Source organism: Dermochelys coriacea, chromosome 2, assembly GCF_009764565.3.
Source record: "Dermochelys coriacea isolate rDerCor1 chromosome 2, rDerCor1.pri.v4, whole genome shotgun sequence".
NCBI lineage: Eukaryota > Metazoa > Chordata > Testudines > Dermochelyidae > Dermochelys > Dermochelys coriacea.
In genome coordinates, this window is record NC_050069.1 from 256,017,873 (window position 1) to 256,045,214 (window position 27,342).

Sequence of the window (27,342 nt, forward strand, 5' to 3'; positions counted from 1 at the left end):
GCCCATCTTTCAACAGCTCAGACTAATCTTCTGCATGATCCCTAATTTGTACAGTACCTGTCTAAACTGGGTTTCAAGCTCCTCTGAGAAGGATTCTAGCAGGTTTGTAGATTTGTCTGCCAAATTTGTCATTTTACAAACCATATTCTCTTTTTTTAAGTCTCTCTCCATATACTGTGTGAAAGACCCAGACAAACAAAAGGGGAAACTGTAAAAGTGACTAAAGAATAAGTGCTGTCAAACACTATAGAATAAAAGTCAAAAGGGAGAACATTTTTTCCTCCCTTTAAACTTCCAGTTACAATCAAATTAGTTCTTACAGTAGTGGATCAGAAATTTCAGAGTGTTATTTTGTAAGTTGAAAGCATCCTTTGAAAGGAAAATGAAGGCCCCATATACCTTCAATAGGCAAATAGAAATTCCAGTGCTAATGAATCTCTGCTTAGTTAAGGGAACAAGTAGAGCACCTACTGTAATACAAACCAAATTACCCGAAATGATATTTCCAGATTTTCTCCTCCCCAGATGTCCATGCCACTATCATACTGTCCAAGTTCATTGAAGTATTCTCTATCCATAGCAAACAAGCCTCCTGCCATAGTAGGTGACCTAGAAGAGAAAAAGTTAAAAATGAGTTCCCATTGTCTACACTCGTTTTAATAAAAAAAAGTCCCCAGTCCTACTACTGGATCCAGATGGTTGGATCCCATTGACTATGACTGCAGGATTGAAATCAGACCAGGTCTCAAAAGATCCTATAATTTATTTATTTTTAAAGGAAAGTGTATAAATATGATATATGATCTCTCACTGTTCCATCACATATAACTGTGCAACATACATTTATCTGATGTTTACCTTTAAAAAACAACACTAAGCTAATGTGAGCGAGGTACCTTTTAGTTTGTGCCCACAGCACCCACATGGGGGAGCGATAGCACAGCATGCTAGCGCACACTGCCATCCACGCACCCATAGTACAAAATGCAGGGCTATGAAGACAAGCCCTCAATCTTCCTCAAATGCAAATAGCTGGCTAGATAGAAACCAAATTACTCTTTTGCAATGACATCACCAGCATAAGTGCACTACCACCCTGCCTAGTATCCAGTCAGGTTATATTTTTGTCTCTTTAGCTCTGATGCAGTACCTACATTTTCTGGTTAATTGATTACATTGCTCTGGATCTAAAATGTATGGATGTACTTGTTCATTATACGTACAAATGTACAGTACTGTGTGTACAATTCAAAATGATTGTACATTTTCCCCTCATGAACAAAGGGCTAATATAGGCTGGTCCTAACTGACTGGGGAAAAAATAATATATTCCAGTGTACACTGTACTTTCTGGTATCACCTGAAATAAGTAACTATTCCTTTTCTATGTGAAACAAGGATCAACCTTCAAGTATACAGTCCAGTAAACTTAATGAGGTGTAATTAAATTATTTATCTTGTCTCAAACTGAATTTAAAATCAGGAGTACTGTTGTTTCATCATTAATAAAATCAAGTTATCCCCCAATTGTTATAAAACTCTTCTACAGTTGAGTATTTGTTCTCGCTGGAGGTTTTCCAGCTCTTTGTCCTTTCTATGCACTGCCTCTTATATTGACACAGTAAAAATGCTACATATTTTGTAAACATCTGTACATTAGTTACTATTCTACAACCTACATCCTAAGTTGTTCCTGTATGACCAATACCTCTTTTTATAAGCAGGAAGTCCCTGTCTGCTGTTGCCCTGGCAAAGTGTAAGGCGCGGAGATGGGGGGAGGAAAGAGCAGTCCATGCAAACATGCCATGTGGCAGTGGCTAGAGACAGGCATTCCACAATCCTACTCAGTAAAAATGCAATAAAAGTGTCCAGGTAAGCAGCCCTAAGTCTGGATTCCCTTGTTTGTTCTGACATGGTCTTCTGCTGTAGGATTTGTCCCTCTAACATCTGGGTAAAGAAGAATCCAGCACATTTGGATTATGAAGGTTTCTAAATAGATGACAAAACAAAAAGACTTTCCATTAGGTGGAAAGTGATATTCAGAGATTTTAAAAAACAAACTTTTAGAATATTGTTTAAGCAATGAGAGAGCTTCTCTAAATAGGAAAGTCACTCTCAAACTCAGGAAATTTAGTCATTGTAGATGATGGGACTCCATTTAAGTACCAACATTGTCTTTGGGCTCAATCCCAGAATCCTTGGAAGACGGGGCTGCTTTGCCTACACAGAGGACAGCATCTTCAGGCACATGGTGGATTATGTCTAACCAAGATTCCTAATTTTAAATTTTCTTTGATGGATCTCCTCCACTTTTCTCCCATGTGTCTTCTTCTAACTTCAGAAATACCTGCAGTGATCTTTTCCCAAATATAGATTCTTGCTGAGCCAGTTTATTAAGAAATACCATGAGAAGTTGGATTCCTTAGGTCAAGCCTTGTGGTGGGAAAACCCGATGTGGAAAACCTGATTCACACAGTCTTCAAACCACAGCAGAAAATCCAGTGTTGGAGCAGCTTATGTCAACTCGAAGAATTGTTAATTCACATTCCAAGGGCAGGAGGACAAGAACACAGCCGAGTTTCAGAGCCCATCCCAGCGATAAAATGTAATAAAGCACTAACATTCTGCCAGAAATTAGTTTAACTGTTTTGATTAAAGCTTCCTTTTTATGAAGTCAACCTAGTGTCAATGAATGGTGCTGAATTAACAGCCCGAGAGACGGAAGACCTCTAAAACTAGACAACATATGCAACATATCAGCTTCTCCACATTGCTCTGCCAACTTCAGCCTTCCTCTTGGAGGGATTCCGCTGCACAAGCCATTTCTACTGCAGTGCCTAACCAATATCTGCCCTCTCTGCTAAGACAAAGTTTCCAAAGGTGGTGGCAATTTTATAACATGGACACGTCCATAGGAATTGGACTGATACTGTTTATTGCTGATAGGCCACAAGACACCTATTGTATAGTAGAAACACCAAAGAAGGTGCTGCCAAGTCCCATTCCTCATCTTTACTCAGGCTTTTGCCTTGAAGAATGACCCTGGGAAGCACTTCAGGCTGGACTCCAAGGGTTGACCATAGAAAGGATGGATGATTTCAAAGCATTTGCCACAAAGCTCGACGGCGTGGCTAACAGTTTGAGGCAGCTTTTGCATCCATGCACGTTCAAGTAGAAAGCTTTACAACAAGATAAATGCTAATCTAAAAGAAAAAAATTTAAAAAAAACCCCACTATCTGAATGGAAAGAAGAGACTCTCGACATGAAAGCTTTTGAGAAAACCTGGTACAACAGTTCTATCATTGACCATGACATTTGCCTTCTTGTTACGAAAAAGAAGAATTTTCCAAAGCTAGCATTTCGTTAACATTTGGCCACAAACATTCCAGAGCTCATGCCAGATGGATACACAGCATATCACTATGGCACAGTTGATAATCAAAATAAGCATCATTAAGGCAAACATATAGCAATAATAGTAGAACTATGTAAGGTACTGGATAATACATATTTACATACATATAGAATAGCCTGTAAACTCTTCAGTGCACAGACCGTGTCTTATTTGTCTGTAGAGCACTACGGCAAATGTGGTGCTATATAAATCCCTAAGAAGGTGTTTTTCTTGCCCTTTAAAAGCAGGCAAATTTGGCGAGGCTAGCCTTTTCCTGTTAAAGTTTAATTTTCTCTTAAACTAACTCAATAAAAATGGAGACCGACCGACCCCTGGCAATGCAAGTCTCTGCTTTTAAAGCTACACATCTCATTTATGAGCTGGTCTCTATTTACCGCAAGTTACTTATAAAATTGTCAACTTGCTTCCCAACAGGCAGGCGAAATCTTACTTGATTGGCGCAGTGGCTCCCTCAGGCCCTTCCAATTCTGACAAAGGAACAAGATCCCATTTAAAGTGTAGACCCCAGTTAAACCCTCCACGCACAATGGGGGAAGAGCTGTAGATGAGCGTGTCAGCACTGATTATGTCAATCACAGGGCACACCACTGTCTTGCGGTCTTCTCTGATTGGCGCCAGCAAAGGTTGTAACCACATCTCATTCACTTCACAGTGGCTGTCCAGGAACACCAGCACTTTTCCTGAGAAGAACAAAACGCATAAAAAATATGCAGGTCTGTGATAACACTGAATATATATTCACAAATTATTTCTATCAGAGGACTGAAAGCATACACAACAGAGGGAGATGATATCCCAATCCAGAGGAGATGGCTATCTAAAGAAATCCACTAGGATATATGGCATTGTAAAGACAGCAGCACTTTTACAGGTATCAGTACCAAGTATATCAAATATAACTGGGGAGGGGGGGCGGAATACAGTTTCCAAATAAAACCTTGATGGTAGCAATCATCTCTGAGTCCGCTGCTGCTAAAGGGTTTCCTGCAGAGAAATCTTACTGTCTAGCCTGAAGGAGCAGAGTACAGAACTTTACTCTCGGCAATAATACCGATGACAAAGTAAGGCATGATTCTACATACACTGCACAGACTGCGAGAGAAGCACAGTGCACTAACAGTAATGGGAAGCTCCCCTGCTGTGAGAATGAAACAACTCTTGTTCCGCCGTCACTCCAACAATTTTTAAATTACGGCATTTATTCTGTTCTAGCTCCCATTAAAGTCCAAGGAAGTCCTTCGGCTGAGTTCAATGAGACCTGGATTAGGCCATTACTGCAGGTATTTTTTTGCAGCTCAAACAGATTCTCCACCACCCTGACAAGGCCCAGAAGATTCTCTCCTATCACTATAAACCTCCACACCGATCCTCAAAAAGCCAAACAAAAGAAGCATCCCCTTGCGTGAGAGCTAGACATGAGGAGCCAGAGGGTGGAAGACTCTGAAGAGCAGATATCACAAGCCAATTAAGTACCAAAAAAAAAAAAAAGACTATCAAAAAAGCTCCACAATGAGTGTTGTGCAGTCTTACTCATGCAATAGAAGATCCATGGAGACCGAAGGCGTAAGGCAGAGGGAGGTAATTGGAAAAAACACTCGGGGTCTGATAAGCATACAAGGAACCTCACATGAAGAAAACACCATTCTTTCAGCTAGTTCACAGACAAACTAAGTTTCACATCATCAATCTTGACTATTCACATTTAAATTCATTTCTTGCTCAAATGTGCAGTTATTCATAATATTTCCTTTGGCAGAGTTTCATATTTTGGTAAGCATTTTAACCAGATTCAGTGCTGTGTTGCCATATACATTCACAAACTTTATATGAAATAAATTACACACAGAGACCACTTAAACTCAGAGTTTGACCACCAATTTTACAGGTCCATGGAGTTTGAGGCCACAAAGGGACCATTATAATGATCTAGCCCTATCTCCTGCATAATACAGCCACAGAATCTCAGGCCTCTAAAGAGAGATTTGGGATCCTGGTGCATCATATTTGCTGGGGCCCCACCCCCTCCTATTTGATTTTATTTACACTTATGTTACAGACATTTTGGGGACCCCCTTGAGCTCAGGGTCCAAGCACAATTGTCCCCTCTCATCAGCCCTCTACCCAGTAATTTGTGATGTAAGAGCAAAGTCAGGGCTGATATTATTAGGGACAGATTCTGCTAGTCTTACAAGGAGTAGGGTGCTACTTAATGTAAGAGCCATTAGTTTCTTTGGGACTATTCACCACAATTAGAGATGCTAAAATCTGGACCACTGGGAATAAAGGAGAAATCTCCAGGCTTAGTCAATGTAAAAATTATTCTGAAATTTTATTTTAGAAGAGAAAAGTGATGTGATATTGGGATAATTGAGGAGAGATGGGAGAGGACTTGATACATATCATTGTGAAGAGAGTGGTATATGAACTAGATACAAAGAGAGGTAACAAGTAATGTTCAAGTCAATAACCTAGGAACTTCAATAGTGGTTTTCTTTCTGGATCATGCTATTACAATGCTAACAAGTAGCAGACTAATTTAGAAATTATCTTGTAGCACACAGTTTCTCATATGCCAAAGAATTTATCCATGATGTACATTAATATAAAATGTACCCTGGGTACATAAAGCACAGATATATTCTATCCCAATTAACTACTGTAATGACAACTGAAATACCACAGGTGAGAAGTAGCTCCACCATGCATGTGAATTAGTATCTTACTCAGGAGTCTTTCTAAAGTGCCTTAATGAGAAAGCAAAATATCTCACAGTTCAACAGCTGTCACTTGAGGCAAATTATTCTGCATGTATGTTATTCAATATATAATGAGCTGGACTCTTGGGTGGGAGAGAGAAAATCCTACACTGTTTTACCAAAGTTCGTGAACCACTGTTGCTCTTCCCAATTAGAGCAAATGAATCTAAATGAACTGAGACATTTATTGCAAAAGTAAATTGCCTCATTGTTTTAATTTTGATTAGATTTAAAAGGGACACTTGGTCAATTTGGGCCCAAAATTTAGGTTATATAAAAAGGCTGGGTTTGGGGTTTTGTTTTGTTTTTTTTCCCCTAAAACACATGCACAGGCAAAATTCTTCCTTCACTTACACAGTGTAAATCTGCTGAAATTAACTGATTTATTCTGGATTTACACGCAAGCGAGGGCAGGCTCTGGCCAACACTGCTAAGTACCGACTGATCTTTGTGCCTCTTGTTTCTTGTAGGGGGAGCTAACACATATGAAGGGTGCTTAAAAGGTATTCAGATGGTGGACTTCCTTCCCATGACTCAAGCTGAAAGCTTCAATTTATTTTCTTCATTAGCAAAAAAATTCTTTATTTTCTCATAAATGAAATCCCTGCTACTTGTAAGAAAGCTAATCATACAGAACTTGTGTGAAATATAGTCTGTCAACACCACTTCTTATGACCAGCTGCTTGAGCAGTCAGGTAAAGCCAGAGTCCTGATCTACTTTTGTTTTATAGGAAAACTGTTCCCTAATCCTGCCCAGGTCTCCAAACTCAGCAAAGTGAAAGAATGATCATGTCCAGTGGCCACTTACTCTTCTCAAAGCTTCCCTTTCATTCATTATGTACAGAGTATGACTCTTTTGAAGGCACTTCATTTCTAGCAAGCTGCCATATCTTACATGGTGACAGCTTTATTTGAACAGTTAAACCTGTAAATGCACTTTAATGCAAAAGTTTTTAATGTATCAACTGCCACAGAATAAAGCTGGAGTAACTAAATACAAAATAAACACTGATAAATGTTGTAGGAAATAGTACCAAGATAGCTCAATGATTTTTATCTGAACTAACATGAGCTCAAACACACGTAAAAAACACCAAACAGTGAATAAGTAGTGATGCCAAGGACTGACTTGTAGGAAATCTGACTGATTCTCTGCCCCTTAGCCATTAAGAGATTGCTGCATAAGCCGCAAGTTCAGTCCACTAAAGGAAAGCAAGTGCATCACATCACTCAACATCATCCCCTTTACCTAACAAAAAGCACTACTGATGATCACCATATGGAATGTGTCAGATACTCCTTGGCTGGACGGATTGTGGCTACAACACAGCTGCTGCTTAGGTGTATGGAGAAAGGATTAAAGGAAAGAAGAAAAAAAAAAAAAAGACAGGGTATACCTGTAGCATGAGATGCTCCAATCATTCTTCCTCGAATCAGCCCCTCTCGCTTTTCATTTCTTACCAGCTTTGTGTTTCTTGGAAGATTTTTTTTGATATATTCATCTAGGTCTTTTTTCAAATCAACTGCAAACAAGAGAACAAATACAGGAAGCCAATTTAGTCATGGCTTCATTGCAGTTGCATGTAGAGTAAAAACAACAAAACTGTGTAGCATGCAGAGTGATCAAAAGCCTCCTTTAGATGTTAGTTGACAACCTTCAACATGAATTCTGTTCAGTTTCAGTGAAGTCATTCCAGGTAGTACACCCAGTCACAAGTCCCCTTGCCATTTTTTGTAGCTTTGCAATCACGTTATCCTATTAAGTGTTTCTCTTTTTCCCTGCTGTTGTGTGAGACATCTATGGAGACAAAATGGCAACTGGCTGTACAGGGAAAAGGATGGAACTGGCCAAGTGCTGTGTGCCGACAGCGCAGCCTATCATGCCGACCAATATTGTCTCAATGTTTCCTTGTTCCTGTATAGATCTGTCTGTATCCATGAGCTGTCTTGTTTTATACTTAGATTGTAAGCTCTTTGGAGCAGAGACCATCTTGTTTTGCTCTGTGTTTGTACAGTACCAAGCACAATGGGGCCCTTGTCTATGACTGGGGTTTCTAGGTGCTAATAATAAAAAAATTAACACAAAAAGGAACATCTCTCTCTCTCTCATATCTTTCCAATGTAGCTATCTTAGGTGTTATATCCGCTATTGCTACAAATAACACTTTCAGACAGTTGTGTGATTTAAATTAGCAGTGTCCTATAAGGATCACCACACTAAAATAAACCTTAATGACTTCGAGGGGGAAAACATCTATCAACAACTCAACAGGTATGGATAATGAAAGTATTGGTCCATCTTTTTCTCTGCTTTTGCAAAATAGTGTCTAAAAGATGTGCAAAGTAGTTTATGACTCCGATTGCATCTTTCCAGAACCCAAGGAGGATCAACACACTCCGGACAAAGCACATGCTTTTGAAGGAGAGCAGAGATCATTATTACGGCCTGTAAGTACCACTATAATACAAGTATATAATGATGATAAGAGGCATTGTACTTCCTCAGTCTTTTCAATGCCAACATTTCCCACGTAAAGGAAAGGCGGGCAGCAGGCTATTGTCATTGGGGGGAGGGACTGATGAAAGCCAGAATACTGGAGAAGAGTAACTGAGCACACAACATGGAAAAGAACAAATGAAGTCACAGTGAAACAGCCAGCCAGCTGGGATATTACAAGGACCAGGGTTATGGAAGATTTTACAGAAGTGGAAGAAACATTGGAGTAGAAGTAGCGTAGTAGAGAGAAATCACATCGGCCTGCTAGACATCAGTTATAAGAACAGCAAAGTCAATGTCAAAGGATTAATACATCCATGGAATGGATGAGGAGGGCAAAGCTGTGTGTTCTTACAAAGGACAAGGCAATTCTTTATCAGGGAGATGGTGAAGAAGTAAAAAGGAATTCCTGATATCTTTATATATTATAAAAAGATAACTGTGGCCATACTGGGTCCAGACTATGGTCCATCTTGTCCAGCAACTGGTCTCGAACAGTGGCCTATACCAGAGCTTCGGGGGAGCACACAGAATAGGGTTATTACAGAGTGACCCACCCATCTTCACTCCTGGCTTCTTAGGGGATGTCTACACTGCAACGTAAGTCCGTGCTTGAGCTCAGACTCCAGCCTAAACACAACCTCTTCCATCTACACTGCAATTGCACTAACCCAGGGCTCAGACCCAGCTTGAGTCAAGCCGGAAGCCAGGGTCTGAGCCCTATTGCTTTGCAGTATAGATGCAGCCCTGCTTGACTCTGGTTCTGGGAATCATCTAGAAGTATACCACAATTCCATGGGACAACGTCTTTAGTGCTTTCTATCCCAACAACCTGCAATCCACTCTACTGAAAAAAGAGCTTCCACACACATGCCCACTGGCAAACAGTGGCAGTTCAGGTCAGCATTCACCCCTTCTCTTCTCATCACCGATCTGTAAGCACACCATCAGAGAGCCTCCTGGGTTTCCAACGTAGAGCGAACCAATCGAGCCTTTGTAAAGCAAGCTGCTTCCTCATCATGGTAGCACTGCCAGATTTTGGCGAATCTCTGGTACAAAGCCCGTAAAACTGTGGACTTCAGAAAAATCTCCGGGAATGACTAGCCATAGCAGCAGATAGTTAAAAAGCTGTCAGCTCTGCAGATTTTCCAGACAGGTGATCAGTGCAGAGAGCGTATTAAGAGGTTGAAAAGCGAGTATTGGAAGACCAGGGACAAGAACCGCACGTCAGGCAACTTGCCCATTTTATGAGGACTTTGACTGGGTCCTAGGCACCATGGTTCACGATGACCTGGTCAGCCAGAACGTTGCCCTGCTGGCCCTTGAATCCAGCATGAAGGCTGACAGGAGCCAGCAGCAGGCTCCCAGTGAACAGCATGAAGTGACTTTAAATTAAACCAGTCCCAGAGCAGGCTGTGGATGAGGCTCAACTGCAAATTCTCAGTTCCTACTTGGAAGGGCTCTTTGATCCTCTCCCATGGAACAGCCTGCTGCTGAACCTGCAGAGAACCTGGTGGAGACAGAAGCTGCCCCGGAGCCTGAGAAATGTCTGACTAAGTGTACTGTTACAGTAATGGAGGGGCTTCTGCTGTAAGAAGCAATGCAAAAATAAGTCCCAGCTACCAGCATTTAGCCACTAATGGCTGACTGTATCAGAGCAGCCAGGCCTCCCCCATCCCACTCTTCCTCGTCCCGACCCACCACATGGAGCTCAAAATGGTGACTTGGAATTTCAAACTCAAAAAGCTGTAAAGGTTATTTTAACTGTATCAGAGGTTTGCTAGGGTCATTCGTGTTTTCCTGTCAATAAGAAGATATTTGCCGCTCTGTAATCACTCCTCCTGGGTCTATATTGCCGTCTGTAAACAATGAAGAGAGAGAGAGAGAGAGAGAGAGAGAGAGAGAGAGAGAGAGTGTGTGTGTATACACTATTTCCAAATCTAGTCCGTTTCAGTTCGAGTGTAGCGTCAGTTATTTCCCAGAACTGTGCCGGGTGAAGTAAAGAGGCATGTTTGCATGCTGTCATAACAGGGTAAGCCATGTGTGAGCTAACACAGCATCATGTTAATTCCCTCATGGCTTCTGACCCAACCCTGGCTGCTGATAGCAGCACACTCTTCCTGAAGCAAGAACTCCTGGTAATTAGTCACACTGCCGGGAAGAGCGTATTTTCCAAGCCCCTCAATATAGCTGACTAGCTCATTCCACTCACAGATGTGCTGTTCAGTGACTATTAGTTGGAATACTTCTGCTGCATCCACTGCAGGTTTTCCTCCAGCAGCTTGGAACAACATCTCCCTTTGCCAATAGAGCACCACAAAAAATGTTACGTCTTCCAAAATCTGAAAGGCCTGAAGTGACAGAAAAAACCTTTGCAGAGAGGGCGCTAAACACCCCTTCATATGGTAATTTGTTATGAAATTTTTATGAAACAGAATAAAGGTTATAATTTTAATCTTACCCTTGTCTCTGCATTTCTGTAACTGCAATTAACCGGGCTGTGTCCAGAGACAGTAGGACGACTGATGCATCCCCTTCACAATATGTGTTGGTTCAGTTTAGGAATGTTACATTTTATGCCCTTGAAATTCCACAATAATTAACTCTGTGCTCCTCCATGGAGCTACTTTAGACAATAACTCTGTCTTGTCCTATTTCAGGCCCCTCAACCTCTACTGCCTGCCATTCTTCAGGAACTCCATCCCTGCCCCAATGTACCTTTCCAGACCATTCCAAATGGAAGTGTTTCTGTGATGAAATTATGATTGATGCTCTGAGAGGACAGACCAGCAGGTCCAGTACCAGAAGAAGAGGGACAAAAGATTAGAACAATGGCCCGCTGACAGGCAGGAGGAAAGTGAGGCTTACCACCCAGGTAAAAGGACAGATTTTCAGCAAGAGAGCTGGCGCTTGCAAAGCAGTTCCCGGAACATGAACAGTGGCTAAGAGAGGAGGACAGAGCTCACAGACAACTGTTTCAGCAACTTATTTCCATAATGGCAGCAAGAGCACCTGCAGCCTCTCTCACATCATGCCATGATGCCCAAACATCCCCTCAGCCCAGCAGTAGCTTGGACTACTCCATGTTGGGGTAGCCCATGCATTCAGGACTCATGAGAGAGGTTGGGCAGGGAAACTAAACCCCATGCAGCCTTCCTTCTTCCAGACCCCCTCCCAGGCTGCCAAATGAGGGGGAAAACATGTAAAGAAGGGAAAAGAACTGGGGGCAGGGGAAACGTAGGGGGATTGTGTCAGGTCTTAACTATTTCCTGCCTTTGGGGGGGGGAGGAGCTGGCTGGCCTGCCCAAATGACTGAGTGGTTTTCTGTTTTAAGACATGTTTACAAATAAAACATGGTATGTTTTCAAGAAAGTTTATTGCTATCACTGCACCACATCATACAACCATGATTTGACATGATAAAGCTAAAAACACGTTCAGGAGCAATTCACATTTCAATAAAATTCGTTTGTACAGCCTTTGTGCCCCCCCCGTCTAACCAAATTCGTTATTCATCATGCCATTCAGATTTACATTGCATAGCAAACAAGCCCATGCTCCTCCCAAGCACTGCCTTCCCTTCCAAAAAAATTAATGAGCCAGTTTTCCCCCACAAGCACATTTGTACAGGTACTATTCCCCTGCCTCCTTTGGGCCATGTCAGTTCATAACATGAGAACATAAAGCATCCCTGACTTGCTGCCAGGGTGCAGGCAGCTCCTGCAGTGGTAGCTGCACTTTCTGGCTGTGGGTACCAATCTAGGGTACCCTCCCTGTCATAGGTCCATTCAAGGGGAAATGGCTCGCCTCTGGCTTGACACAGTTGTGACAAGCACAGCAAGCCACAGTGATGTGGACAGCACTAGTGACACTGGCATCCCAATGGGTCTGTAGACATCTCCAACAGGATTTTCATCTGACAAAAGTACATTCACCAACCATTCTATAAGTGCTGAGAATGTAATTAAACCCTCTTTTGCCGGGTTCTCTGAAATCTGGATAAGTTTTCATAAGCCCAGGCAAAAAGGGGTACGTGGGGTCCCCCTGAATAATAATGAGGACAGTATCACTGTTTATGTCAATGTCATTTGGTGGGAACAGTTTCCCAGCCTATTCATGAATGTATACTCCTGAACAGTTAAAAAAACCAAAAACACGCACAAAGAAAGACCCTGGCATCATGGACTTTTCCTGTGAAGACCACACCGACATCCATAAATCTGCCTCTGTAGTCCACCAGTGGCTGCATAATAATGGAGTAGGAGCCTTTGCAGTTTACGTACTCAGGTACTCCTTGAGGAGGGCAAATGAGTCCCATCAAGGGCCTGGGGCAATTAGGAAACCCCATTCACTGAAAGCCAGCAATTACCTCTGGAATAGCTTTAATGCCTACCACCTCAGGGTAAACCATATGCCTTGTTGCCTCAGAAACCTCAGCCCCCCACTCTATTCTCCATCAGCTTGCCAACCCCAAACTGGCTGGCAACAGATCCTCCTCCTCCTGCTCCATCAGGAAATCCATCAGGTAGCTTTCGTAAAACAGAAAACGCCACCGATGTGTCCACCAGCGCCTCATGGATGCTCTGCCAGTTTCCTGACACAGGAGCAAAAGTGCAAGCAAGAGAAGTTCATGAAAAGGCGCATCCTCCACGTTGTTGGCTCTTGTAGCTTGGATAGCACAGACCAAAATGACTGGTTGGCAGGCTGTGCTGGCGGCTGTTCCAACTTCCTGCAACATGCAGGGCAGGCAGTAAAGTTTTCCCACAATGCACCACGGTCCTAGGGCTAGACTGGGGATAAGGGGGTGCTAGGGACTCTAGGATATGGTTACTTTGACTGGAGTCTGCGCACTGTGGTGTGGTTGCCAGAGCCCCAGAGCTCTAGGATCAGAAAACCCCTAAAATAGGGTTTAACTACAATGTAGATGCTCAAAGCCCAGGGTTCCCCCCTAACATGGGTCAGCCAGACTCAAGTCCAACTAACCCTGAACTTACATCGCCGTGTAGACATACCCTTAGAGAGACAAGGTGGGTGAGGTAATCGCTTGTATTGGACCAACTTCTTTTAGCAAGAGAGATAAGCATACACAGAGCTCTCTCAGTCTGGAAAACATACTCATTGTCCCAGCTAAATACAAGGTGGGAACAGATTATTTAAGGTAAGTAGTTAACACATTTCAAAAGGATCATTCAAGATGAAGTGGCCAGTTAATTTTCCCATCATAGGGGAGCAAGGAATGGAGGGAGAGAGACGGGGGAAAAAAGGCAGCTAGAAGGGAAGAGGAGTTGTTAGTGGGTTATAGATGGCTGTAATAAGCCATATATCCAGTATCTCTATTCAGTCCATGCTTTTTAGTGCGTAGCAACATTATGAATTTAAGCTCCCAGACTCATCTTTCAAAAGTGTACAGATTTCCTCTAAGAATGAGGACTGAGAGGTCAGATATAGAGAATAATCACTTTGTGAAGTGTTCATCTACAGGTGATAAGCTGTTTTTGTCTTATTTTCTTGTGCAAGTTCATTCAAAAGCATAGTGATTGATTTCACCCACGGAGTTATTATTGGGGGCATTTATTGCACTGGATGAGGTACACCACATCTGTCAAAGACATGTGTACAACCTATGAACTTGAAAGGTGTGCTGATTGTCATAGCAATGGAAATATATCTACAGGTTTTGCATCTGTTGTTCTGGCAGAATTTGGTGCTGCTTTGAATCGGTGTCCCCTGGTCTGTGAGGAGCAAGCTCATCATTAGATGCAAGGAGAGCGCTGGTGGCTTCTGGCAGTTAGAGGTTTAGGGTCGCCCCAGGCATGGGGTTGCGTCCCTGACCATCTTGTCTAATAGATAGATCCAGGGGCATTGGAACAATTTTTATGGTGGGGGTTCTGAAAGTGGAAACTATGTACCTGCACCTCTAGTTCCAGCACCCTTGGATGTATGTGGAGCGCAAAACTACGTTCACATGAAGAACCAGGCATTTCTTTATAAGGAAGATAGTGAAAAAACAAAAGGCATTCCAGCTATTATCTTAACATATTATGAGACCTCAGTAAAGTCTTGTGGATAGTGGATGGGAAGGAAAAGCTGTGGAATACCATAACATCATCCCAGACAGTGAATATATTGAAAGAGCAATATCTTGTGACTAAAGCCTTCTTAAAACTTCTAGGAGAGACACCAGATGAGTAAATCAAAGGTCCCTATGCTGTCTGCCTCAAGGATGCTATCTGTCCCCAGTCTTAAATATGGTACAATGTGCTAAGGAAGGAGTAAGAGAGATGGTTTTGAAGGAAAATCGTATAGAGAGTTAGGGATACTCAACATGTGTCATCCCAATAATATTATATAAATGAGTGAGACAGGGCTGCACAAAAACAGAAGGACTTATGAACAGGAACGAAAATTATTGCCTAAACTATTCTTCATTTGATCTAATATCCCAAGGCAGAGATAGCTATGAGGTTACAGGAAATGGAGAACTCACATGATGAAATTAAAGTAGCAAAGATTAAACATCAAAATTAACAGAGTGAGGACAAAGGCTTCATGTGAGGCTCTGGGGGCAGGAGGGGTAGCAAAAAATGCTCCCACCTTTCCCAATCCCCAGAAGCCCTGGTCCTGCCAAGGAGAAAACAGAATAGCAAATCACTACCGCTACACTACATGGTTGAAGTGATTAGCGGAAGATTGTGTGCGCCCCTGGACAATTTCTGAAAACAGTGGAATACAAAAGGTTAGGCCCCAGGGAACCCCTGGAGGGCTTTTTAAGGTAACTTCTGGAACAGAGGTTTAAGACTGCCTTGGTGTCTCTTTCCCCACTAGAGAGGTTCTTTTGCCTTCTTGTAAGCAGGGCAGGCTGATTGTGTCTGTCACAGCACCCAAAAGCCACCTCTGCCCCTGAAGAAGAGCTTCTCCCCTCGTTCAGGCAAGCAAGAGAGCTCTGGAAATCAACTCCAGCCATTATCTTGCTCTGCTGAGGTAGTGGAGGCTTCTCTTCGTGAGAAAGCAGAAAACTGGCTTCAGGACTGCGTGGGACAGCTGGACGGCAAGAGGCCCAGCTGAGGAAGATACTTCCCCATCTCATTGTCATCTCTTTGGTCTCTTCTTCTCAAGGGAAGAATGGCACCAGCCAAAGTCATGGAGGTCACCTCCTTCTGTGGTGCATTTAGTAAGGTAGGGATTAAACCAGAGAAGGAGAGAAGGTAGCCTAGAGAGAGAAAATCCTGGATGGAGATCAACTGATAGGATGATAGCCAGAGTAAGTTAAGAGGGGGAACCCGGCCCCTGAATGGTTTCCAGCTGAGACATAGAAAAGCTTCTTTAGTGTATAGGGCATTTTAAATTGTTCATGTGTGTAAGGAACTTATTGAGGGAAACCCAAATTCAAAGACATTAGCTTTGCATGACAGAATATAAAGCTAAGCAGCAGATGATGTTAGGTACTCCAGGTCGGAGACAATCCTTGTCCTGAAGAGCTAAACAAACAAGACAAAAGGTAGGAGAAAGAAGGTACTATCATCTTCATTTTATACCAGTTAATGAAGACACAGAGGAATTTGGTGATTTACCCAAGACCACACAAGAAATCTGTACAGAGCTAGGGACTGAAGTTCTGGTCCAGGGTCTTAATGAGAAAGCCACCCCTGCTCTCTTTTACTTATGAAATTTCTTCCATTAGAAGAAGGTATCAATGTCATCGTTAGTTTGTTACACTATCAATGAGAGAGAGCACCAACCCTTTTGTTTGAAGAAATTTCACCCCATTCTCCAGCCACTTGAGGCTGGTTTAAAATTAGAAATATTAGCATGACCACACCAAGGCTTTGAGACTAACTAGGCTTTCAAAATAACTACATACCAAAATAGTAGCAGGGTCAGAGGGCTTGGTTAGCAAGGAAGGATGTTTATGTTTAGTCAGTGCCATATTTGAAGATTTAATTTTGAGGCAAGTTTACTGCTGAACTTAAAGGCTCTGAAACTTGAAAGCAGTAAATTGTGCCAGAAACTGTGGTGTGGGATACACATTCCTTCCAAATCTCAAGAGGACAACCACAAAACAGGCATTTAAACATTAGGCATTCTTATTGGCAAAGGACAGTATTTAATCCTAATTCTCCAACTTTAACATTTGCACTGACCCAACAGAAACAAATTAGCTTTGTAAGAACAAGGGAATTCCATTCTAAACCATACAGATGTAATCAGCCTCACAAAGATAAGAGAGTTTAAGCCTGAAATCAGATGGTGATAAACAGGAGGAGTTAATTATGTATATTAAAAAAGGATCAGATGAAAGAGATACATAAGGCTGCAGATGTTTATACAGCAAGAAAATAGGAAGCACACACAATGCTGCTGTAATTGCTGTTTACACAGATATATTTCTCAGCTGCTGCTTAGCTTTTCAAATGTCAGAATGCTTCCAAGTTAGTGGCTTATTTTGATTTGCAGAGCGGGCTAAAGAAAAGGGCTGGCGCATGATCTTTAAACCACAGACAAATATTTGACAACTCATTCTGACAGACCTACCCCCTTTAGGGGCCCCACCACTGCACTGACCCCCTTCCAGCTTCCTAGGGCTGGACAGCTGCTCCGTCAAAAGCTAGTGAAAACCACTCCCAGGGCAACCACAAGGTTGCCCAAGAGTAATGCATAGCATTCCCAGCCCAAAAGCTGGACTCTGCTCCCAAGTACACCACCACCACTGAATTGATGAGCTGGCAGAAATCACACACTACATCTGTAGTGCTACCGCAAATTATATGGCCACAGAAACAAGAGAGAGGCACAGGACTGTGTATAGGCAACTCTTTCAGTAGTAAATATAGGCTTGTGGAGAGTTTGGGCCTGAAGAATCTATTCTTAGAGCATCTGCATAAGCCATTCTAAACACCAAGCTGGCCCAGCAAACTTTCCTATATATTGTCATAGGTTATTCATAGCTCAGCTGATCCCAGCTGCTTAAATCTTCACTATTATTGACATTAACACATAACTAGTTGGCCCAAGTGAAGTTTAAAAACCTAACTATTTTGAATGGTCATGTCTACACGATGCATGGTTTATTGATAAAAGCATAGGAAGAGACAGGAAAGCCAAACGTCACCAGTATGTGCAAGCACAGATGTGCAACGCCAGCACAAATGCATTACTGAGATTGTCACTCACCCAATTCACTGTTGTCATCCACTAAGATAATTTCATGAAGAAGATATGCTGGAGTGCGATCCAGTACGCTATGTACTGTCCGAAGCAAAGCAGAAAATGCTTCGTTATAGAAACAGATAACTACGCTGGCAAATGGTAAATCAGAAGAGTAGGACTTTTCTCTGCACCTACAAACAAAAGACACACTTATGTTTAATGTACATTTGTACAGGATTGCACCTCCTGACAAAGCTCCATAAAACAGCAACACTAATATTGAATTAGAAATTGTTCTCTTACATTTCAGTGTTATGCTCAGGGCATGTCTACACTATAAACTTAAACCAACCTAGATTAGGTCAATTTACAGCCACCACCATAATTACTGCAGTGGCTCATGTCCACACTGCCCTCCTTCTGTCAATGGTGCACATCCTCACCAGGAGCACTTCCACAAACTTAAGAGGGGCAGCATGGGGAGCTGAGAGCCAGGGCTCTCAGCTCCATGTGCAGCTCCCTGCCAGGAGCCCAGTTTCCCCTGCCCCCCGACATCTTGGCTCTGCACCGGGCTCCAGGTGCAGAGCTCCCCACCAGACACAGCCATGCTCCCAGTGTGGAGCAGGGAGTCGAGAGCCTGGGGAAGGGTAACTAGGCTCCTGGTGGGGAGATCCATGCCCAGAGTCTGGTTGGCTGCTGTGCTCCCAGTGGGGAGCCAAGAGCCCGAGCGGCAGCCCAGATCAGAGTGGCAGCAGCCAGGCTAGGAGCAGGGAGTCAGGAAGGCAGCAGGGCTCCCCGTGGGGAGCTGAGTGCCTGGGCGGCAGCCCTGCTTTAGAGCAGAGACAGGCTGGGGAGCTGGGAGCCAGCTTTCTTGTCAATTTCATGGCTCCACTGGAGCCCTGAAGTTGACAAGAATGACAGCCAATAGAGGTAAGTAACCTAGCATCTACACAGACATTGCGTCGCCCTAACTACACTGACATAAGCTCTGTTCCTCTCATGGATGATGTGGTTATGATGTCAGTGCAATAGGGTGCTTACATCGGTGGGAGCAAGGCTGTAGAGCGTACAGTTAGTGGATAACGTAAACTGCCTTACATCAACCTAACTCTGTAGTATAGACCAGGCCTAAGGCATGTTCATTAACATAATACTTACATTAGGGCTCAACAAAGTAAAGAGTAGCCTCATACCTACAGTTCACACAGTTCAGACCCACATAAATAGGGTTCATAACTGCATGTTACAAAATGTAATACCTGTATGTCCTTAAGGGCATACAATGCTAAAGGGTCAGATTCCTAAAACATAGTAGTTAGAGCAGGCACTGAAAGTCTTGCAGCAAAAATATGAGGACTTTCATCTGCCTATTTCAAATTCTCTCCCTGATGTCTACAAATCTGTTACGATACAAGGTAAATTGTCAATACTGGCATCTGAGAGGGGATCAAGTGGTAGCAAAAACCTCTGGACCTAAAATGCAACTCTGGTTGCGTCAAGAAGCCTGTTCACTTGAATTCAAGTGGATTCAGCTCTGGGAGGGATATGCGCTTTTGTGCAACAACTATGGCCCATTACATTTACACACAATTGAACCACCACAACAAAAACGAATGTTACACCATGATTTGGAGCAGGGGGCACGCTTGGGGCATTCAGATGGTTGCTTTACTCCATCTAAGTGTAATAGAGTAGAGAAAATTTGTGCTTTTGAAGAGAAAGTCACTAGACAGACAGCACTATTTTCCTGACATCAAGAAAGGGCCCTATTTAAGACAGCTTTTCTCACCTTCCCAACCTTTATTAGCATGCAGCAATGTGGCTTAGTATATAAAGACAGAGTACTCTGCCATTCTTAGGCTCCATCAAGCCTTCAAATACTCATTAACTTGAATGTTTAAACTTTAAGGGTCTGATTTTCGAGGGGATCATCTAACCCATTCCACTACCCCTAAGTGATCGGGCAACAAAATCGCAAATTAAATTTAATGTGGATAAATGTAAAGTAATGCACATTGGAAAAATAACCCCATCTATAGATGCAAGAAATCTCCCCACTGTATTTTCCACTGAATGCATCTGATGAAGTGAGCTGTAGCTCACAAAAGCTTATGCTCTAATAAAATTGTTAGTCTCTAAGGTACGACAAGTACTCCTTTTCTTTTTGCAAATACAGACTAACAAGGCTGCTACTGTGAAACCTACAGTGTGGGGGCTAATTTAGCTACAAACTAATCAGGAAAGAGATCTTTGAGTCATCGTGGATAGTTCTCTGAAGACATCCACACAGTGTGCAGCAGCAGTCAAAAAAGCAAACAGGATGTTAGGCATCATTAAAAAAGGGACAGAGAATAAGACAGAGAATATCTTATTGCCCTTACATAAATCCATGGTACGCCAACATCTTGAATACTGCATACAGATGTGGTCTCGTCATCTCAAAAAAGATATACTGTCATGGGGGTGGCGGGGAGGGATAGCTCAGTAGTTTGAGCATTAGCCTGCTAAACCAGGATTGTGAGTTCAAGCCTTGAGAGGACCATTTAGGGATCTGGGGCAAAAATTGGGGATTGGTCCTGCTTTGAGCAGGGGGTTGGACTAGATGATCTCCTGAGGTCCCTTCCAACCCTGATATTCTAAGGGCAACTAAAATGATTAGGGGTTTGGAATGGGTCCCATGTGAGGAGAGATTAAAGAGGCTAGGACTTTTCAGCTTGGAAAAGAGGAAATTAAGGGGGGGATATGATAGAGGTATATACAATCATGAATGGTGTGGAGAAAGTGAATAAGGAAAAGTTATTTACTTGTTCCCATAATATAAGAACTGGGGCCACCAAATGAAATTAATGGGTAGCAAGTTTAAAACAAATAAAAGGAAGTTCTTCTTCACTCAAAGAAAAGGAGTACTGGTGGCACCTTAGAGACTAACAAATTTATTAGAGCATAAGCTTTCGTGAGCTACAGCTCACTTCATCGGATGCATTTGCAAATGCATCCGATGAAGTGAGCTGTAGCTCACGAAAGCTTATGCTCTAATAAATTTGTTAGTCTCTAAGGTGCCACCAGTACTCCTTTTCTTTTTGCGAATACAGACTAACACGGCTGCTACTCTGAAACCTTCTTCACTCAGCGCACAGTCAACCTGTCAAATTCCTTGCCTGAGGAGGTTGTGAAGGCCAGGACTATAACAGGGTTTAAAAGAGAACTGGATAAATTAATGGAGGTCAAGTCCATCAATGGCTATTAGCCAGGATGGGTAAGGAATGGTGTCCCTAGCCTCTTTGTCAGAGGGTGGAGATGGATGGCGGGAGAGAGATCACTTGATCATTACCTGTTAGGTTCACTCCCTCTGGGGCACCTGGCATTGGCCACTGTTGGCCGACAGGATACTGGGCGGGATGGACCTTTGGTCTGACCCAGTATGGACATTCTTATGTACCCTATATTTGAAGTTAGGTCTCTGGGTTATATATGGCTTCTCATATTTAAATTGAGCAGGATACTTTCTAACCAATCAGCTTCTCCATCTAATATCTGACTGAGAAAATAATTTCTACTTTAACCCTTTGATCCATTCAGTTGAGTGTCATTAGCTTGTAAAAATTCTACTGTATATGTATTTATTTGAAGACATTGTATTTTAAAATCCAATTTCAAAGAGACTTGTGTGGTAGAGTAGGTAGATATATGGTTTCTATAGGTGATCTTAAAATTACATACATGCACTGTCTCAACATAGCGTTAGTCTGACTCTCTCATGTAACCTGCTCAATAGAGATTTTCCAATTATGTACAATTATTATCCCATTTCCGTTTGCCTGTTGAAATCCAATTCTGAACAGTATTCAATAAAGCACGCCCTCCGAATTAAAAGAATAACCTCAAGCCATCTGGCTGCAAGTATTAAAGGACTGGAAATCTGCCTTCAGTGGTAACTGATCTGTTGAAAGCAAAATGTAATAGATGTGTAACGGCCAAATGTTTAATTCCAGTCTCATTATTTAGTATACTGGACCCTTGAAAACGTAACATTATATTTATAGAGAAAATGGTATAAAGGACATACTTTGCATCCCTTGTATCTGGCACCTCTCTGTGGTATCCCAAACGGTTGCTGATAAGTATATTGAAGGCATGCTTCTGATAGCCCAAGTCTCTCACCTCCTGATCGTGTTCATTAAAAATCATGCCTATAATAGAAACATATCACAATCAGTTCATTGGGTCAAAAATGTCCTCTGGCAATGATCAAGTACTGAAATGGAGTGTTTAACTCATGCATAGTTTTCACAATCTGCCTTTACAAATCATATTTTAACCCGTTTTCAAAGCATATTTCTGTATGAATACTTCAATTTCTACCCCAGTAATAGGTTAAGTCTATGAACAGCCATTATAGGTGTAATAAAAAAAGACTGTATGTGAATGGAGCATAACATCCCCCAAAGAGTGATGGCCCCATTGTGCTTATTTCCTAGTCCCCACACATTCCTTCCCCCTAAAAACCTCACTCTTAAACACCCAACCAATCAGCCAGATCTAGCCCACTTGATGCATAACCTGGTACCAATGGCAGATTAAGCTTCTTCAAACTGTATGTTTCTATCCCTTGTGGTGGTAGAAAATCCAACCAATCATGGCCCTAGTGCCGTGCAGTTTCATGAGACTTCAGAGAAACAAAAACAATAGCTATCAAAGAAGCTGGCTCTACCATCATTCATCTCACCTGAGATGTTGAGACTCAAGCCTCAGAACGACAACTTCAATAGCAACAGGGTTGACTATTTCTTCGCTGACTATTATAGTGGAAATGTCAATTCTCACTGAGTGCAGTGGGAGGGTAGAGGCAGCTATCCAGTTTCGAAAAGCATGCTAGTGTAAGCAGCAAAATCCTGCAGTGTCATTCTTTCTGTCCCTGACTCTGTGCCTGGGGCCAAACAATTTAAACTCTACTGTTCTAGAGTCCTAAACTTCACTGAGTTCTGTTGTACTCATTGAGACATTTCACTCAATCCTTTGTACAAGCCCTGAAGTACTGGAACAAATGGCTTCATTTATTTTTTCCCCCCTTATTCAACATGTCAAGGGTCTGACGAACCAATAAGCAAGGAAACCCTAAGTTCATCTTCTGCAATACACCCAACAGATTACTTTGCTTTGGAGAGCTATGCAAAATCCAGGTGACCTAGGACAATGACAGGCTCAGCATGTCCATGGAAGTGGTACGATCCGAAAGAAAAGGGGCAAAATAGAAAGAGAAATGCAAGCTGTGGAAATGTTTTTGGAAGGGGAAGACAACAAGATCTCCCTATTTCCCTTCATAGCACAGATGTAACATGACTGACTGTGACATGGTAATGGGATTTACACGAAGGGACATGCAACAGTGATTCTCCCGAGGGCTCATACCTTGCCCTCCCTCTAACAAGCGATGCACCAATGTGATTGCCATGCATGTTGTCTGCACTGGGGTTTTTAGCCTCAAGAGCAGCAATACCAATGTAGCAGCAGTGGATCACACCTCTATGGTAGAGGTTTGAAACCATGGGAAGCTACATCAGTGGAAGCCACAGTTTACACCAATGCAATCTGTCTCCATGGGGTTTGCACTGACTGGGGGTTTTATCCACCAGGTTAACTGCAGTGTAACAAGCCATTAGTCACTGATGTTAGAAATGTGACTATTAATAGCGTTACTTTCCCTTCCTTGTTCAGCAGTAGACACAAAAGTAGGCACAAAGCAAAGGCACAAACCCTTCCTTGGAGTTGCACATCTGACCTTAGCAATGCTTTTGTCTGTCCAGAGCAGTGGTGGGCAACCTGCAGCCTGTGGGCCGCACGCACCCATCAGGGTAATCCGCTGGTGGGCTGGGAGACAGTTTGTTTACATTGACCGTCCGCAGGCACAGCTGCCCGCAGCTTCCCAACACTGGTCCAGAGGCTCTAAGCTCAGTCATACTTGCATCCTCTGGATTACAGCAAGCGCTTTAAGGACCACATGCTTGAAAACTTCATGCCAAATTGCACTGTTTTTTGTTCTACAGACTGCCCTCACACAAGTGTCTACACTTTTTTCCCCCTCTCTAAACACAGTCAAACTCATAAATATTATTTAAGATGGATTTGAAGAGCTGCACGCAGGCTAACAACGTGCGTGCAAAGTGCCTGACAAATTTCAGTCCAAACAACAACTCTAAGCCCTTGGAAAATGAGGTTTGCAATGGAAACATCAACAAACCCTTTACTATAGCAGTGTTATGTGTGTTTCATACATTTATAAGAAAAAAATATATAGATTACCCTACCAGATGACATTTTGTTCTCAGCTATAATATGCCAAACTTTTTTTTTTTTTTTTTTTTTTAAACTTTACAGCCTAGCATATTTATCACTTCTCCAGACTGGAGAGACAGGAAACTTTTCCCTACAACACTAAGTCTAATTCTAACAGAGGCCAAGCTGTCTCCCAAATTTTCATATAGGTCTTGTCCTGCAATAGAACACATTTGGCTTTCACGAGTCCAGCTAGTCTCTGGGTTTCAAGTTCAAAGATTTTCTGTTGCAACTCTCCAGTTCATTTTGTGGCAAGCAGTGAATACTTGGAAAGAGATGGTCACCTCTGGACTATGCAGCAATTAGCAGCTGTTGGTAATACAGCATACTGATAAGAATTTGCATGCCCTGTGGTATCACAAGTTGGCAGTTAAATTTTGGAAGGCGTTTCACCTTCTATCGATCACATAAGCTTCTGAGCAAGTCATGCTTACATTTTGGTAAGCTTTTCCTTAAACTCCATAAAACTCCGACAGCTGACGCCATACTGACATTTTACTGAAGAAGAGTGTAGGCAGCTTTAGCCAGCACTGCCAGTATTAAATTCAGGGCTAGATAAAATATATTTTGTATTATACTTCCAACGGAAATAGTTAAGACACCAATAGAGTGACTTGCGCTACCTTCTTCCAGTTCAATGGCCAGTTTTCAGTTCAAAATGCCACATTAGTAGTGCCAATGAAGTCAGACCTATTTACCTGAATAAAGCAAGCAAAATTTGACCCTGTCAAACGAACAAACCCTTCATCTTAACTTTTTCCAGTCTAGTTTGTAGATCATTTTATACTTCTATGATACATGGATAGCAAACATAAGCCTCATACTATCGCCATGCAAACTACTTTTTAAATCTTTTATACTGAAAAAAGATGGATTGAGTTTCTCTGCAGCCTCTAAAATTTCACACATATTTTAGTCCAATCCCCCTCAAAGTAAATCATCAACATGAGACACACAAATGCTACCAGTGGCAAGGCAGTATATCAAAGTTTGTACCCTGAATGTTAAAGTTCAGAAGTTCTGTTTTAGCATTTTATGTAGCAAAAAGTTGAAAATATTTTAGAATAAAGGCTAGACTGCAACATTTTGGATTAAAAAAATACATATTATAAAAGAATAAACTTTAAGTCTACTTTGAAAACAAGAGAAACACCAGGATCAACATTTTAATAAATAAATATTCTCCGAGTATAAAAATTTTCCTTGGACACATTAAAAGTCTTATGATCTCACTTCTACTGATTTAATTAAGATGTGTTTGTGTGCGTGTGTATGTCATTGATAATGAAGATGACCAAGCCCACTTACCCATTTCAGGGGAGAGCTCCATGTCTCCCTTCCCTGGATCATGTGCATGATTTCCAAATGGATTCCCTATACTGTTGTCTTTCCGTTGTGGTTCAGGTACGCGATCTTGACCCCGAGTGAAACGGGGATAAAATTTTTTAGGAAGTGGCTTTTGAGGTTCCAGCCCCTTGACGGGCACATTCTTGAAAGATTGGGTCTCTTCGCTGAAGTTGAAATAAACAAACAGCAGAAGTGTCCAAGTCACAGATGTGAAAAGGCACCCATAGCAGAAATAGCGAACCGTGACACTTCCCATTGTAGACCTAGCATTGTTGATGGCCCATTCTCAATTCCCTGAAAGAGAATCAAACACACACAGAATTGAGGCCTCCATCTGTTAAGACTCTTCTGCAGACTTGTACATAACTAAATTCTAAATGCCAACTTTTCATAAATGCTATTTTAAACCTATGCTCTATATTTTAATTTTATGTTTAAGCATTATATCTTTCTCCCCTCCCACCCAAATATCAAAATACTTAGGGCCCCAGACTGCTTAGTACTGTATATCTTCAGATACAAGGCTAAAGACCCAGAGAGTACTGGGTGAAATATTAACAGCATTTTCTTTCAAGTTGTGGGACAGTTTACTGGTGTCCACAATACAGAAGTCACAAAGTATTTGTATTACTCTTATTACTTATAAGAGCACATAATACTCTGTTTTCCAAAGAGACAGGAAAGGGAGACATGTAGGCTAGGGAAAGGATAAGAAAAGAGGAAAAAACACATGAAAACTCAAGCAAGGAGGGAAATGACAGATCCAGAGGGGATGGGGGAGTAACTTTTAAGGAAGAATCTCAGAAATGCCTCCAAGAGCCACGCATCAAAAATTCACTCCTCCTCTGTGGAAGGGAAGGGAGTTAAAAGGCACCTCACTGAGACCACCTTCCCATTTGTGAAAATCCCAAAAGACACTCTGCAATGTCAGGATCCATGCAGGAGGCGAGAAAGGACAGGGCCAGCCAGAGGCTGGGAATTGACCTATGTTATGTGGGGCAGTGGAGGGAGATGTTCACCGTACCCTAGCTGGCCCTGAGTAGTTTACCAGGGAAAGGTAAAAGGCTGGACTCTATTACCTTCTCTGCAGAGCCCTCTCTGTGACAGGATGCCCCAAGGTCTCCAGAAGAGTCCCCAACAGTGAGACTAGATTGGCAACTGGCTTTCTGCAGACCCTTGAATATCCTTCCAGGTTTTGGGATGGATTCCCAGTCCAGTCCACATCAGGCAAAAAAGCTCCGCAACAGAACTGGAAGGGAGCAGACCGGCCTTGAGTTTTATTCTAGTCAATCACCCAAAAATGTGATTTCTCGGAGATGTATCGACAACTTATCAGAACTGAACACCACAGCACTGAGGATGGTGGAGGGAACTGAAATAGACGGTACTGGTGACTGTGTTTTATTTACAGTTGACAAGAGAATTAGTTACACTTTTTGAGTTTATCTTGTCAAAATTAAGGTCCAAGAAATCACATAATACCTAAAATGGAAAACTGGCCCTGAGAAATTTATTGATTAGGTGTTTCTGGCAGCTGTCATTTAGATTTATTGGTTTGTTTTGAGGGATGGGAGGAGAAAGGTAATTAAGAACTCCTTCTAACAGAGTTAACCAGAAAAATCTGGAATGGTCTTTCGGAATTAAACTTGATCTAAACCAATAAACCAAGATACCCAAATCTTTCTACAGCTATAAATGTAGATGATATCCATTTGTTTTTTTGGGTGGGGCTACGGATGAGGTTGGCGCTGGGTCTATTTTCAAGTGTCCATGGGTTTTAAAGTAGTAAGATTTGTCAAAGGATCAGAAATCAAAAAAACTCTTCAGCTGAATCTGGCAAAGCATA

General features: G+C 42.2%; 1 protein-coding gene across 10 annotated transcripts in view; it reads right to left on the reverse strand.

The window, feature by feature from the left end:
- The window catches only part of GALNT11 (polypeptide N-acetylgalactosaminyltransferase 11), a 97,431-nt gene that overhangs the window by 46,298 nt on the left and 23,791 nt on the right, over nt 1-27,342 (reverse strand). For 8 of the 10 annotated variants that reach the window (XM_043509690.1, XM_043509691.1, XM_038391409.2 and 5 more), the window contains exons 2-7: nt 25,458-25,790; nt 21,883-22,006; nt 17,841-18,007; nt 7,570-7,695; nt 3,847-4,096; nt 492-609 (exon numbers count right to left, since the gene is read on the reverse strand). In XM_043509690.1, coding sequence (XP_043365625.1) covers nt 492-609; nt 3,847-4,096; nt 7,570-7,695; nt 17,841-18,007; nt 21,883-22,006; nt 25,458-25,752 — 1,080 coding nt within the window. In that variant the 5' untranslated portion in view covers nt 25,753-25,790. Of the gene's footprint in view, nt 1-491; nt 610-3,846; nt 4,097-7,569; nt 7,696-17,840; nt 18,008-21,882; nt 22,007-25,457; nt 25,791-26,575; nt 26,746-27,342 lie in introns of all 10 variants that reach the window. The other 2 variants (XM_038391405.2, XM_038391407.2) reach the window with 2 other exon arrangements.